The sequence below is a fragment of the Helianthus annuus genome, chromosome 4 (assembly GCF_002127325.2).
Source record: "Helianthus annuus cultivar XRQ/B chromosome 4, HanXRQr2.0-SUNRISE, whole genome shotgun sequence".
NCBI classification, from domain to species: Eukaryota; Viridiplantae; Streptophyta; class Magnoliopsida; order Asterales; family Asteraceae; genus Helianthus; species Helianthus annuus.
The window spans coordinates 84,661,297-84,677,680 of record NC_035436.2 but is presented as its reverse complement, the minus strand read 5'-3'; the positions used below and the strand labels follow the sequence as shown (position 1 = coordinate 84,677,680).

Sequence of the window (16,384 nt, the reverse complement as noted above, 5' to 3'; positions counted from 1 at the left end):
TCCCCAACCTGCGGAAGGGGAGACCGATGCTCAGGCTCTGAGCGCGGTAGAGGCGTGGAAGCACTCGGACTTTATATGTCGAGGCTATGTTCTCAACGGTCTCTCGGATGCATTGTATAATGTGTACTATAATATCAAGACTTCCAAAGAATTATGGGAGTCCTTGGATAAAAAGTACAAAACGGAGGATGTGGGAACAAAGAAATTTGTTGTCGCCCGTTTCTTGGACTTCAAGATGGTTGATAACAAGACTGTTATGAACCAAGTCCAAGAGTTACAGATTATACTTCATGACATCCACGCTGAGGGTATGGTACTCAGCGAGACGTTTCAAGTGGCAGCCATGATTGAGAAACTACCTCCTGCTTGGTTGGATTTTAAGAATTATCTTAAACACAAGCGGAAGGAAATGACGATTGAGGAACTTGTCGTCCGTCTTCGTATAGAAGAGGACAACAAGGTGGCCCAAAAAAGCACCATTTTGCAAGCTTCGGCTAAGGCAAACATGGTGGAAGTTGGGGAGTCCTCAAAGGGCAAGAAAGGCAAGGGTAAAAACAACAACAAAGGGAAAGCAAAGGTTAACAACCTTGGACCGAAAAAGGGGGCTGTGAAAAAGAAGCCTACGTCTTTCCAAGGTACTTGTTACAATTGTAACGAGACGGGGCACCGTGCTAACCAATGCAAGAAACCTAAGCATGAGCGTGCGCACATGGTTGATGAGGATGGTATGCCTCTAATCGCAATGATAACCGAGGAAGCGGCTATGATTGAAGAAGTCAACGCAATGGGTGAAAACCCAAAAGGATGGTTCGTTGACACGGGTGCAACCCGCCATGTTTGTGGAGACAAGGCTCTTTTCTCTACATTCAAGGAAGCGTCGGGTGAAGAAAAGCTTTATATGGGAAATAAAGCTACCGCAAGCATCAAGGGGGAAGGCACTATCATCCTGAAGATGACGTCTGGCAAAGAGCTTACTTTGACCAACGTGCTTTATGTCCCAGAGATAAGGAAGAGTCTCGTGTCGGGATGGATGCTCAACAAGTTTGGATTTCGTCTAGTGTTTGAATCGGACAATTTTGTCTTGTCTAGACGTGGAATGTTTGTTTGAAAGGGCTATGCCCTTAATGGAATGTTTAAAATGAATGTAATGGTTGTGAACCAAAACAAAAGTTTGAATGAAAGTTCTACTTCTACTTACATGGTTGAGTCTTCTAATGTTTGGCATGGTAGACTAGGACATGTAAATTTTAATTCATTACGACGTTTAATTAAATTAAACTTAATACCAACATTCCATATCGAGTCCAATCACAAATGTGAGACATGTGTTGAATCCAAACTTACGAGATCATCGTTTAAATCGGTTGAATGAATAACCGAACCCCTTGATTTAATTCATACCGATGTGTGTGATTTAAAAGCGGTTCCCACGCGTGGAGGAAATAAGTACTTCATCACGTTTATTGATGATTGTACGAAATATTGCTACGTGTATTTACTTAAGAGTAAAGACGAAGCAATAGAGAAGTTTATCTTGTACAAAAATGAAGTTGAGAATCAACTTAAAAAGAAGATAAAAGCTTTGAGAAGCGATCGAGGAGGTGAATATGTTGCACCTTTTGCGGATTTATGCGCAAAAAGTGGCATTGTACATGAGTGTACACCTCCTTATTCTCCACAATCAAATGGCATTGCGGAACGAAAGAACCGCACATTGAAAGAAACGATGAACGCCATGTTGATAAGCTCGGGAGTGAACCGAGAAATGTGGGGGGACGCCATTCTCTTAGCAAACTATCTTCTGAACAAGATACCCTTCAAAAATAGGGACGAAACTCCATATGAGTTATGGAGAAAAAGGAAGCCATCATACAAATACTTAAAAGTGTGGGGGTGCCTAGCTAAGGTGATTGTACCACCTCCTAAGGCTCTTAGGATAGGACCCAAAACTGTTGATTGCATTTTCATTGGATATGCACATCAAAGTAGTGCGCATCGTTTTCTTGTATATGAATCAAAGAATCCCGATGTCCACAAACACACTATCATGGAGGCAAAACCTAATATCGTCTCATATTTTGAGAATGTGTTTCCTATGTTAGGACAAACACATGCGCCTTCATCAAGAGCGGTTGATGAAGCCGGTCCAAGTTCGTCTTCATGGTTAGATGAAGCAGGACCAAGTTCATCTACTAGGTTAGATGAAACTCATGAGCGACCTGAGGTCGAGGAGGGTGAGCTTAGACGAAGTAAACGACAAAGGGTTGAAAAATCTTTTGGTCCAGACTTCATGAGCTACATGGTTGAGGGTGAGCCCAATACCTACCGCGAGGCGGTTACCTCCGCAGAAGGACCTCAATGGCAAGAAGCAATTAAGAATGAAATTGATTCTATATTGCAAAATCATACTTGGGAGTTAGTAGATCTTCCACCTGGTTGCAAACCACTTGGATATCGTTGGATATTCAAAAGGAAGATGAAAGCTGACGGAAGTATTGATAAATACAAGGCAAGGTTAGTGATCAAAGGATTTAGACAAAAGGAGGGTCTAGATTATTTTGATACTTACTCGCCTGTTACGCGAATAACCTCTATACGACTGGTTCTTGCAATTGCGGCTCTAAGAAATTTGGAAGTTCACCAAATGGATGTAAAGACCGCATTTCTAAATGGCGATTTAGAAGAAGAAATTTACATGGAACAACCTGAGGGTTTTTCCGCCCCTGGAAACAAGGGTAAAGTATGTAAATTGGTCAAGTCTTTGTATGGCTTGAAGCAAGCTCCAAAATAATGGCACCAAAAGTTTGATCATGTCATGATTGACAATGGTTTCAAAATAAATGAGTGCGACAAGTGTGTTTATTTTAAAGACACACCAAGAGGTTATGTGATTTTATGTCTTTATGTAGATGATATGCTTATCATTGGGAGTGATGATAACATGATCAAATCAACAAAAGGCATGTTGAAAGCGAGGTTTGACATGAAAGACATGGGTCTCGCGGATGTGATTCTTGGAGTAAAAATCACTAGAACCCAAAATGGTCTTGTGTTGAGTCAATCTCACTACGTGGACAAAATCCTTGGGAAATTCAAGTCGGACGATACGAGTATAGCTCGAAGTCCAATTGATAATACCCAACGCCTAAGGAAGAATAGAGGCGAGAGTGTTTCTCAGTTAGAGTACTCAAGGATCATTGGTAGTCTAATGTATCTAATGACATGTACTAGACCCGACTTAGCATATGTTGTAAGCAGGCTAAGTAGATACACCAGTAATCCGAGCGAGGATCATTGGAAAGCTATCACGAGGGTGCTCAGATACATAAGTTACACGAGAGACTATGGATTGCATTATACCCGTGATCCAGCAGTGATCGAAGGATACACTGACGCGAACTGGATATCAGATATAAAAGATCATAGATCGACAAGTGGATATGTGTTTACACTTGCTGGCGCAGCTATAGCTTGGAAGTCTTCCAAGCAAACGGTTATAGCTAGATCTACGATGGAATCCGAATTCGTCGCTTTAGATAAAAGCGGGGAAGAGGCGGAGTGGCTACGTCAATTTGTGGAAGATATTCCAAGATGGCCAAAGCCGTTGACGGCAATCTGCATACATTGTGACAATCAGTCTGCTCTTGCTAGAGCACAAAGCATGATGTACAATGGCAGATCAATGCATATTCGACGTAGACACAACACGGTACGACAACTTATCTCAACGAGTGTTATCTCAGTTGACTATGTGAGGTCAAATGAGAACATTGCGGACCCGTTAACAAAAGGCTTAAGCACAGATAAGGTGTATAGGTTGTCAAGAGGAATGGGACTAAAGCCCATAGATGAAGGGAATATGAGGGAAACCTAACCTAGTTGACTGGAGATCCCAAGATCTAGGTTCAACAGGCAAACTTAATCATAAACCCAAAGGGAGTCACTGTGGGGGGGTGCCCCAAAATCAATAAAGGGAGTTGTATACTTCCTAGTCTATTCCAATCAGTGACATGAAGGAAAGGTTAAGCATGTTGAGGTTGAGGATTTGAGGAAATCCAAATTAACCATGATGCTTTTAATGATTCAGAGGAATCACCTATGTTAGAGAGAAGTGGGGTCGCTTCGAATGGATTTGTGGGGAGGCGCAAATCCTAGAGCTCTCGCAGAACCAGGAATGTGTTCCATGACCATAAACGGACACAACCATGAGGTCTTGACTCGACTAGGGAGACTATTGTGTGAATGTATATTGTCGCCTACATAAATGGGGGATTGTTCAAAGACCCCGCGTCTACAAGACCCTAGGAGGCTAAGTATGCTTCACAAAAGAAGGTTCTAAGGTTACACCTACCTATCTTGCAATGCTCAACTGTTGAACGTGTATCGTTGAAACTTGATAGATCGATTTCTATTCATGTGGGGGATTGTTGGAAAATTGTGAAAATAACATTTTTCACAAATATAGGAAAATGATTTTTTCCTATTTTGGACTAGAAATAAATATAATAAAATGAGCGGGTTTTATATATTTATTTGTGGGTTTGTGTTCTATGTTGGAAGAGCTTCGCAACGAACTAAACCACGTCCAAAACGGAGCTAAGATGAATGAGATACCGATGCTCAAAGTTTGGTGTTTGAAACTTGAATGTTGAAATAAGTGGGAAAGTGGCACCTTGTCCTACATCGGATGAGAGATGGAACTTAAAGGGGTATTTAAGTAGGAACTCTCCATCCTTATTGTTTCATGGAAGCACTCACTAATGTACTCACGAAGGGTGCGGAGCACCCTAACTCGCACTCGTAGTCGCACACGCGCGCGCGCGCGTGGCGTGGGCGATGAGGCGCTTTGATGGCGCACTTTGCACGCTCGCATCGCCGCGAGCTGCTTGAGAGCCGCCTTTGTATTTTTGACCGCGTGCGCGTGGTGAAGCAAGGGCTGCAAGGACCAGGTGGTTGGTAACGTGGGATGCATGCGCATGACCCTGGTGGGTCCGCGCGCAGTGGCGCATGACGTGGCAGTCATGCGCGCGAGTACACATGGCGCGCGGTTGCGCGCATGGTGCATGCGCACTGAGGTAACGTGCGCGGCGCACCTAAGTGAGTCAAAACGGCGCGACTGTGTGGCGTGCTCGTAGAGGCTCACAATAGACGTGGCACACGCGCGCATGCGCGCATGGACCTGAGTGAGTATGGCGCACGCGCGCATGGCAGTGAGCCAAGTGGACGCACCGCGCATGCGGGTGCAGACCTGCGCGCGCGCGCGCAGAAGCTTCCAGCAGCAGTTAATGCAGTGCAGTTACGGTTCAGCATTCGAAACTGACGAAGTTAATACGTTTGACTGAGAATTTAATGACGAATTAAAGTGCATTGAAGACGTTTAATGCAGTTTAATTCACCCATTAAATTCGTTTTTCAGTTTCTTCAAGTCCAATTAGTATAAATAGGGTGGTACCCCTGTTGAAGACTGACACCGAAAAAAAACACAAGCTCTCTACTATCTTCTCACTACAGAATTCTTACTTCTTCAAGCAGCAAGGTACACCTTCGGGTTGAGTCAAGACCGGCAGTGCAACTGCTTGCGGCTGTTGTATTCTGGAAACAAACGTGTTCTCTTGGGAGACACGAAATTTGTTTTAAGGGACCCGTGTTTAACACGATCCCCAGCCAAGAACAGTTTCGTCTGTTCGAGTTTTCTGTTCTTGTTTTTTCTTTTTCAGTTGTAATTTGTACTGTAATTTTATTTCATTCTGATTTGTTTCTGTAATTCAAGTTAATAAAAGTATTTTTATTTATTTTACACGAACGGATTCCTACACTTTTAGTGTCTATCACATAACAAAGGATAATGACAAAAAGAAACGCAGTTGAGCCAAAACTTGCTCAGTTACAGAAAAAACAATAATGGTGAGATGGTAGGATCAATAATGAAAAAAAAAGCAGAATTTAACAGAGATTGAATATCAAATCAGAATATCAGACTAAGAGCTTCAAAGACATAACAGTTGCTCGAAGGCCAAGTGGTTCATATCAATAAACGTAAAGATGTCAATATCAATACAAAGAGTAAAAAATATCCAAACCCGCACCTTAATAGCAAAGTGTCGTCACGAAATAAATCTTAACTTGACTCGTACGTCGTTAAACCTACAATAGTGTTAATTCCAGTTAAAATTAAATTGAAGATTCAATTGGGTAAGAGATTACTATGTTTTTTTTTCTTTCTTATCTAAAGTTCCAAATAAATTTGTGAAATAACCTTTGTTTAAACATTAGAACCCGCACCTTATAAAGTTTCAAATATACCATTGCGATGTTCCAAACTGCACCTTATAAAGTTTCAAATATACCATTGCGAAGTTCCAAATATACATTTTGATAAAACTTTTATTTGCACCAAACGGATCAAATACAATTGATTTTTATGTTTTTTTTTTCTCAATACAATCTTGTTTTTCCTTTTGTAAGTTTTCATATATGATGTTTTACATTGTTCTGCGTATAGTGTTCAGTTCAGAATCATAGGTTTGCATATGATTGAAAACAAATTGTTCGGTTTGGTTAAGGTTCAATTCAAATATTCGAAACACGAATCTGAATATGTTATTGACATTTTTCTTTTTTTGATTTTTCAGGTTTTTGAGTTACAAATTTGAATATACCGTTTTAATGTACTTTTTCGATCTAAGTGATATGAATTTTATTTAAAGCGCAGTGGAAATACAAATTCGATACTAACGGTTTTATCCTTTCACGAGGGTACCTTATTTCTAACTAACTAATATCTTTTTTAAACTTTTTATTTTGTGAGATACGTTTCCAATGATATCATGAGGAAAGAAACCTACTAGTTTCTTATACAATAAATAAATAATTATTTATTAACCCTAGTTTCTTATTATTTTGTGACATACGTTTCTAATGATATCGTGAGGAAAGTCTAACTAGTTTCTTATTATTTTGTGAGATACATTTCCCGCTGATATATGAGGAAAGAAACCTACTAGTTTCTTATTTCTTATAAACAAATAAATAATTATATAAAACAAATTATAAATTATATTTATATATGTTGTTTGTGAGTGATCATGAATAGTGATTTAAAATTTAAAAAAATATATACCTTTTTAATATTTTATTTTTTAAATATAATAAAAGTTGTAATTATATTTTCTTTTAGCTTTAATGTTATTTTCTTTTTTTTTTCTTTTCTAAAACAATATATATTTATTTTTTAATACTTTTTTCTCAAAATATATTTTCTTTATCAATTATTGATGTTTCTTTAATAACATATGTTGGTTAATTTTTTTTTAAAAAAAAATTAAGTATGTAACTAAATCGATTATGACGGTTTGGCTTTCTAAACAAAAATGCTATATTTTCAAATAATGTATGTTTTACACTATCATTTGTTCTATTTCACCGCAAAGCGCGACGTGAACAAAACTAGTAAATAATTATTTATCAACCCTCTAAATGAGAAGTTATTGTTTGGTGATTGTTTTAATACACGTACATTTGGGGCCTCTTATTAAAATGTTTAAGCTCCTCCACACAACATTAGTCTAACAATATAAATCTAATTCAATAATGTGAATTGCTGTTAAAATTGTTCTAATCAAATTAGTAAAAAACATTGATGAAAACAATTTTCACGACACACCCACCAGAATTTCCCCACCACCCATTCACATAAACATTTTCAACAAAACATCAAAAACAACCAATGAACATTAAACCACCACCCCAAATCTTACAAAGCATTGACTGTCATGGTGCGCAAGGATTCTCCGGAGATTGAGATCAATGTCCATAGCACCCCTGCAGCTGCCGCGCAATCCTCATCTCAACCGCCTAATCAAATCAACGCCCCGGAGGAATGGTTCCCCTGGCTAGTTCCGACCATATTCATTATCAATGTAGCCCTCTTCATATTATCCATGTATATCAACAACTGCCCCGCCCATTCCCGGAGTTGCGTTGGCATTCAAAGCCTTCATCGGTTTGCCTTCGAAAATATCCACGAAAACCCCCTTCTCGGCCCTTCCACCTCGACGTATGTTATCAATCGTTTGATTCGATCATCTTAAATGTTTGATTCACGAAATCAGGGTCATCATAATTTATTTTTTAACCATAAATCATCTGGTATCCAACTTATAAAACCTGAGTTTTCTTTTGAAAAATCATGAGTTGGACACCATAAAAGAATTCATTTGTTTTGTTTTAAAGAAACATGAGTTATACCTGATAGAAAAGATGACCTTCTAGACTAAAAGATTCTGGTTTCATCACAACATAAAATTATAATATTTTAAAGTCAAATTTTGTTTTAGGCTGCTACAAATGGGAGCTTTGGATGCAAATAAAGTGTTTCAAGGACAACGATGGCGGATCTTTACGTGTATGTGGTTGCATGCTGGCGTGTTCCACATCTTCACGAATATGTTGAGTCTTCTCAGTGTCGGAATTCGCCTCGAGCAAGAGTTTGGATTTGGTGAGTGGATCTTTACTTTTGAACCTTCAAAGAATTGTCGTTTGATCAAGTTTTCATTTGAATTGTTTTTGTCTAGCGAGAATCGGATTACTATATATAGTATCCGGAATCGGTGGTAGTTTATTGTCATCGTTGTTTATCCGGAAAACGATCTCTGTTGGTGCGTCCGGAGCCCTATTCGGTTTGCTAGGAGCAATGCTTTCCGAATTACTTACCAATTGGGCTATTTACGCCAATAAGGTATGTAGTTCGTTTGATGGTTTTGATAGTAATACAAATCACCAGGGTATACCCTAATACCACAAAAAAAAGGTATGTAGTCGTTTGATCATGGTATAGGTGGCAAGATAGATTGGTTATTTGCAAAAGTTATGAACACTTGTTGTCTAACATTTTATAAACAAATAGTTTGCTAATTATATTACAAAAGTTATATTTTCATAGTATTGATTGAATGAGTGTACGCATTAATGTTATACTTTGGATGACTTTGACTTCTTTTACATGTGCAACTCATTTTACCTATTTTTCTGATAACTGCTTTTTTATTTAGTCCGTCTGGGACGATAAAACATAACTCATATCGATATACTAATAAGAAAACAATAGATACTGCCACCCTGGTTTAGACGTCCATTAGCCAACATATACATATGAGTCATGTTAGGGTTTATCATATATGGGCAGGTGGCAGCATTGGTGATGCTCGTTCTCATGATCCTCATGAATCTGTTGGTCGGGATCCTCCCACACGTAGACAATTTTGCGCATATAGGAGGATTTATCACAGGGTTTTTTCTGGGATTTATACTTTTGGCTCGACCACAACTCGATTGGATTGTTCCTCCTGGTTACTATGGGCACCCGATGAAACCACAATACAAGTTATATCAATACGTCTTAATTGTCCTCTCGGTTATCGCTCTAATTGTGATGTAAGTCTTGATCATGTCTCTCATTCTTCGCATTATGCACATAAGATACCAAGTTTGGTTTATGCATTTGCAGATTTACAACCGGCTTTGTGTTCCTTTATCGGAAAATTGATGGAAACAATTATTGTTCTTGGTGTCATTATCTAAGTTGCGTGCCTACACCTCTATGGAGCTGCGATCCGCAATGTAATGTAAGATTTTTCGACAATTTAGTCAGGGAAATTGCACGAAATATCAACCTATTTTTCCTTTACTCGCGTTTAATAACATATTTTACGATCATTGTATTACCATTTATTGTTTACTAAAAATATATCAAAAAACCCAAGTTGATAATTTTTGTGAAATATAAATGGTAATAAATGTAAAGTATGTTACTATTTAAGTTACTTGTTATGTGATCATTGACAGGTTTGATTTTTGTTTTGGTTTGGTTTTTCAGTCGATTCAAACAGGTAATCAACTAAACTTGACATGCTTGAACAATGGAAAGTCGAAGCTGTATATTTTACCCAATGGTGGCGATCTTGACACAAGACAAAAACTTTGTTCATTGCTTTGTATCTAAGATACGTATCGATATATAGTAGTTTTAGAAAGGAAAAAAGATTAATTGTTTGTTCTAGTTTTGATAGGTGCATTGTGTGTATAATAGAATCACATGTTTTACATGATTAATGTAATTAAGATTTTAAATAATTCATGAACTCTTCACGTTTTTTTGAACTATCTACCGGTGTACCCGGGGTGTGCAAACGACAGAAAATCTGAAAACCAAATCATATCCATAACTCATTAACATGCTTTAATTGCCCTTGATTTTCTCTAGACGACGAACTTTTGTTTTCCATTAAATAAAAAAGAGGAGAGCTCAAAACTAGTGAACACAAGTAGCAAAAATTATCTCTATGTCATATTTATTTGTAACATAGTTAATTTGTTCTAGTTTTCAACTCAAATTGCTTGTTATAACTAGGTTTTTACCTACCGCGCGTTGCGACGGCGTAAAAACTTAGTAATTTGATAGTTATTCGTTTGCAGCGGCGTAAAACTAAGTAATTTGATAGCGATGATTAAGTAAATATGTCTATATGTAGATACATGGCCATTCCTACGTTTTTTGAGACATTAAGCGAACTACGAAGCGGAGGTCCTTTTACAAAATTATCATTTTCAACATATTTAGTAACAAAACACTCCTCCTTTACCCAGGCTTGGAACTGACAATCATAAACTAAAAAGTTTATAACTGGCGAAGTTATTTTTTTAAAGTTATACGCCCTAGTTCCCTAAACAAGAGATTTAAAATGAAATCAACGAATACATCTTAAACATATGAGGATAATCAGATATCTAACTTGAGTGCCACTGTCTTCCAAGTTTCAAACCAACCACAAGATTAAATTGCCCAAATAGCCGTTGTTACTGATTTCGCCCACAAGATTAAACTAACTTTAAATCATCCACAAGATTAAACTGATGTTCTAAGTTCCAAGCAAGCAAACAACAAGATTAAATTGCCCACAAGATTAAACTGATTTCAGTTTCTCTTTGAGGGTTTGAGCAATATATACTGATTACGCCCAAATAGCCATTGTTACAATGTTACCTCTGTGTTCTTCAATTGATATTGCCATCCATGTGATGATTAGCCCCAAATTTGAATGCCCTAAAGTTGGCCACCGCCCTAATTGCGATTATTACATATTGGGTTACTAAATCAACACCTTGATTTCACGTTTCTTTATGACCTCGATTCATTTGAACTTCTTATTCTTCACACGTCTAAACAGCGCCGCGTTTTAAGGTTTCTTCATGGCTTGGGTAAGTGGACTGCATTATATGGACGATTTGGCCTAGGATGTTTAGTGTAATAGAATTTAAATGGGCCTAGTATAAAGAAAACTCATAAGAAATTGGTAGCCCTAGGCTTGGGCCTAGGGTCTTAAGCCTATTGGCCCAGCCTTCTATAGATATCGGTATAACGTCTTATGTCTATATCTAGATAGCATACAACGTTTTATGTTTGTATATGTAGATATCAGAAAAAACACAATTTAACTGGGAAAAGGAATTTGAGATCTGCTTTTTATTTGCATGTAGTTTGTGTCATATCTTACACATCCAAATGATTGTGGGCGAGTTGCTGAGGGTAATGAGGACCCTCTATGATGAATTCTTCTTGGGCAGTTGGTGCCCATATCCTACCATATAAGACATCTTCATTAGGCTATCTCCTAACATATAGTCAAGCTGCAAAAAATATACCAATTGATAAGTTTTCTTAGTTAGTTTGCCTGCCAAGATTTTTTAAAAAGAACAAATATCAAGAAAGATACTTGTTGGGAGAGAATTGAAGTAATTAATGATCAGAATTAGATAAATTAACAAAACAGGCTAAATATTTTTTTGGATACGCTTTAGATAATTGTAAAACCAAAACAGACTATTTGACCCCTATATAATAGTGGTATAGCCAATTCGCTATAACCAGATACAAACCAGTTTCAAAACATAAATCAACATGCCCCATTGTTATAGAAAAAACAAAAAAGATGGAAACTACTTAGTCTTACCTCAGCAGAATGAGGCTTTGTTTTGTTGATGGTGATTCTTTCACCTAAAATTGCACTTTGATGGAAAAGACTTGCATCATCCTTGACAGATAAAAAAGGTACTCTAGTGTCAATCTCCGCAACCTCCACATTTGGAGAAACTATTGTTTTTTGGAATATGCATTATGCATATTTCTAATTTTCATGGACCATCTTTATTTATTTTAGAAATTTAATGTAAACTAACAAATTTGAAATTTAAGACCTGTTCGAACCCAAATTGAAGCGAAATTTGGAACTCTAGTTAGCTATTCAGCCTAGAATTATTGTTAAAACCGGCCAAACCAAACCATGAATGCACGTGAGTCATAAGTTAATAAAATATAACTGAATATTAACACCAGTTGTGCCTTGTGACTAAGATATATTCATTCCCCTCTTTAGTATAAAAAGGATATTGTAAGTCATCAACAATTTGTGTTTTTCAAGTCAATTTTATAACAATTCTAAGGAGTATTAACTCATGATCACCCAAATAAAAAAAAGCACCATCATGAACACCAAAATTTCAGAATTAAAATTGTTCATATGATGTAGCTAGCATAATTATTATTATTGTATGTTTTAGTGAGTTTAGTAGGTTTTCTAAGGAAGAGGCGGCTTGCTTGGAGGACAAGGCTCAAGGAGCTATAAATAGTGGACTACACCTCACTTGTAGGGTGTGCATTTGTGAGCTACCACCTCTGGGGAGCTCACCCGAGGTGGATGATTATCTTTTGTATTTTGCTCATCACTTTCAATGAAATTATCCTTTTACAATCCTTAAAGTTTCTATCTTTCTTGTTAGTTTATGGCTCAAAATCACCCGTCTCACTCTCGTTTACCGAACCGAGACTGAAACTGGATCCTACGGACCTATCAACGTGCTGACCTTCACCCACCAGGAGTTAAACAACACATTAACCCAGATGAGATATCATGTAGACTGCCACATTAGAGTCATTGCCAATTCCGGCTTTATCCAACCATGGTAGTTTCTTGTCACCCAGCTCGGGATATGCTTCTCAAAGAAGATTGTGAACTTCAATGATATCTCTTACAAGCTCATGGAATTTGTGCATGCACTAGTGCATGATGTTCCATACAACTTCTCTCATTATCTAATGAGAGATTTTGTAAGTAATTTGTACTCTAGTAGACCATTTTTGGTCTATCCTCGTTTGTTTCTTAATGAGGGTGATTACAAATTAGCTAGACTTCAAAGGAGTTCCAGTCTAGCATCCTAGGGCTGAGTTGATATTTCATGAAAACTTCCATAATTCACACCTGGTGCCAACTGTCAATCATATGGGGCTTGAGACTCATCTATGGGCTTTTGTTAATGTTGGTGTATACGTCTGTCGACTTCGTCTTGTATCGAGTTTTGTATTAGAATTGTTAGATCAGGGCACGTAGTTCGAGAAATTAGGGTTTGAGTGTGAAAGGTTAATTTCGCACGAAATTAACATTAGGTTAATTTCGTACGAAATAGCATTCTGCTATTTCGCACGAACTTACCTTTTGCCAATTCCATGCGAAATTACCACTAGTATAAATACCCTTAGTTCGAAATCATTTGTAACGATATGTTTCCGGTACCGAAGTGCTGCCGACGTGTCTGCTGATCTATAATCGTGTCAAATCAATAAAACAAGACATTTCAAGCTGTTTACAAGTCAATTCATCTGTTTCCGCCTCTTGAATTGATAAAGAACTCTTCTGAACGACTCGTCTGGTCGTGAAAACGATCCTGCAAGTGGTATCAAAGCTCAGGAGGAAGAGTTCTTGCCAAAACAGCCATAATTTCTGACTTCTACACCTTCTTTTCAAAGTTAAACAAAATTTCACGGTAAAAATGGTCTGAATTTCACACATTATAAGCGAAACTGTGTTTTAATGAATCCTTGAAAGAATTGGACCTTAATTCGGCTTTAAACTTGGTCAATTTAACAAAAATCAGATCGAATATGATGACGTCAGCAGTATTTCGCGCGAATAGGCTATTTCGTTTGAAACTGTCACGGTATTTCGCACGAAATCAAGATTTTTAGACCTTATTTCGTACGAAATCATTTCTGTGGTATAATTTCGCATGAAATCACCTCGGTATTTCATACGAAATCACTTCTTGAGTGTTAATTTCGCACGAAATCAATTTCTTGCACATTATTTCGCACGAAATCGTCAGTTTTAACCTCATTTCGTACGAAATAGGTTCTTATTTCGTGTGAAACCAGTATTTCTTGTGAAAGAGTGATTTCGTTTGAAAATTTGTATTTCGCATCAATCTGATTTCGTATCAGTGTGTGATTTCGTTTGAAATTTTCAGTTTGTATGAACCTTCATTATTGTTTGAACTTTGTTGCCTTTGTGATACAGATTATCGAATCATGGAAGAGGAATTCTACAATGCGTTTGCTACACCAGTTGCTCCAGTTACAGCTGCCGAAACATTGTACAATGAGAATGAGACAGGAACTTATCAGAAACCGCCAAAGCTTATGTACATTGAAGATTTTAAAGGATGGCAGAATTGGTTTGAGAACTGGGTGCAAGCTTATAAGTTTGACGCATGGTGTTCATTAGAGAAAGATTACGAGAAACCGAAAAATGAACGTGGGCTTGAAAAGGCTTTTTGTGATTTTTCAGAGAGTGATAAATTGAAATATACAAGTGAAAAAATGATGATCAGTATTCTTCAACAAGCAATTAAAGAAGATATCTTTGTTTTGCTCCAGCATGAGGGTACTGCTAGATCGATTTGGACAACGTTAATTCAAAAGTTTAAAGGAAGTGCAGATATGATCAAGAACAAAAAGGCGTTATTGAAGAAATCATTTGACATGTTTGTAGCCTTTGATCATGAAACAACAAAAATGACCATTGATAGATATTGTCATCTTGTGTTGGAAATGGGAAGATTGGATATAAAGAAAGACGACGATGAATGGGTTGATAAACTAGCCGATGCATTACCACAGCAGAAATGGGAAACTTATTTGTTGATCCTAAAACACATGAGAAAAACTGAAAATATGAATCTGGCACAGTTTATTCAGAAGATTGAAGAGCATGAGTTGGATATACAGAAAACGACAATCATGAAGAATCCAAATGCTCAACAAGATGTCAGTTTGTACTACAGAGGATACAAATTTGAAGTTACGACTAGCCCAAAGATCCAAACGGGTTTCAGTGCTGATAGTTCTTCTGGAACAAAAGGTAGTGCAGTGACTCAGAGTGGTGGATCTTCGTCTTTATATTCAAGCTTTGATCCAAACATTACAACACCAAGTCCTCAACGATAGGATTCTACAAATCTTCAATGCAATGTCACTTTGAACATTCAAAATGGTCAAAATCTGTCTCCAGAAATAGCTAAGCAACACATGGCATCACTCGTTGCTATGTTGGAATCTGTCACACCCCGATTTCCACGTTTCTCACCGGTGGGCCCGGTGGGGGATTACCGTGACGATGTTGGCAACAATATAGTCAAACCACACAATTATATAATGCACAGCGGAAGCTTAAGATAAATATATAAACTTCAACCTCTGGTTGTAATATCAAATGTATTACAGAAGTTGAATATATCCACAGCGGATCAAAATAATAAATATTGTTCATTCAGAGACCAACCTGTCACACCCCGATTTCCACGTGTCTCACCGGTGGGCCCGGTGGGGGATTACCGTGACGATGTTGGCAATAATATAGTCAAACCACACAATTACATAATGCACAGCGGAAGCTTAAGATAAATATATAAACTTCAACCTCTGGTTGTAATATCAAATGTATTACAGAAGTTGAATATATCCACAGCGGATCAAAATAATAAATATTGTTCATTCAGATACGGCATCGAGTTTGCGAGACTATTCGTGATGCTTAGGCAGCTAATACCAGCCAATTTCGTCTAGTACCTGCACTTAATCTTTTTGGGGAAAATACGTCAGTTTACACTGGTAAATACATTCAACTGACACATTTGAAAATGTTTATTAAAATTGATTTGAATGCACAAGGCACAAACTCTTTTATAACTTGGGAAAACTATAATAAAATCTTGTGAACGTTTTACATGTTCTTTTATGCGTTCAGTAGCCCGGGTCGTGCCGGGTTAAAGATTTATAGACACACCACATTGCGTAAAACCGTAGTATAAAAACCAACGGCTACGTCTTTTAATTTAATGTCGACACTTTATACCGGGTGTACGCCTACACCGGGATGTCGATGGTCGTGGCCATTTCGTAAAATGATGCCAAGGATATCCGGGACAACGGTCATTAAACCCCCCAAAGGCTTATAAGAAACAAAACTGTTTAAATGAGCCGATCATATTATTTAAT

General features: G+C 37.6%; 1 protein-coding gene across 1 annotated transcript; it reads left to right on the top strand.

The window, feature by feature from the left end:
• Positions 1 to 409: 409 nt before the first annotated feature.
• On the top strand, positions 410 to 15,334 carry LOC110868514 (RHOMBOID-like protein 1). The gene is made up of 11 exons (XM_022117694.2): positions 410 to 635; positions 2,103 to 2,368; positions 3,098 to 3,169; positions 7,878 to 8,056; positions 8,337 to 8,497; positions 8,574 to 8,737; positions 9,185 to 9,432; positions 9,506 to 9,623; positions 9,875 to 9,992; positions 14,406 to 14,529; positions 14,947 to 15,334. Exons 1-11 carry the CDS (start codon positions 410 to 412, stop codon positions 15,332 to 15,334), a joined length of 2,064 nt encoding a protein of 687 aa, XP_021973386.2.
• Positions 15,335 to 16,384: the final 1,050 nt, after the last annotated feature.

Coding starts and splice junctions, on each gene's coding strand:
- LOC110868514 (XM_022117694.2), top strand. CDS start 410: ATGACGATTGAGGAACTTGTCGTCCGTCTTCGTATAGAAGAGGACAAC. Junction 636..2,102: donor GAAGCCTACGTCTTTCCAAG/GTACTTGTTACA, acceptor TTCCTATGTTAG/GACAAACACATGCGCCTTCA. Junction 3,170..7,877: donor GGAAGAATAGAGGCGAGAGT/GTTTCTCAGTTA, acceptor AACGCCCCGGAG/GAATGGTTCCCCTGGCTAGT.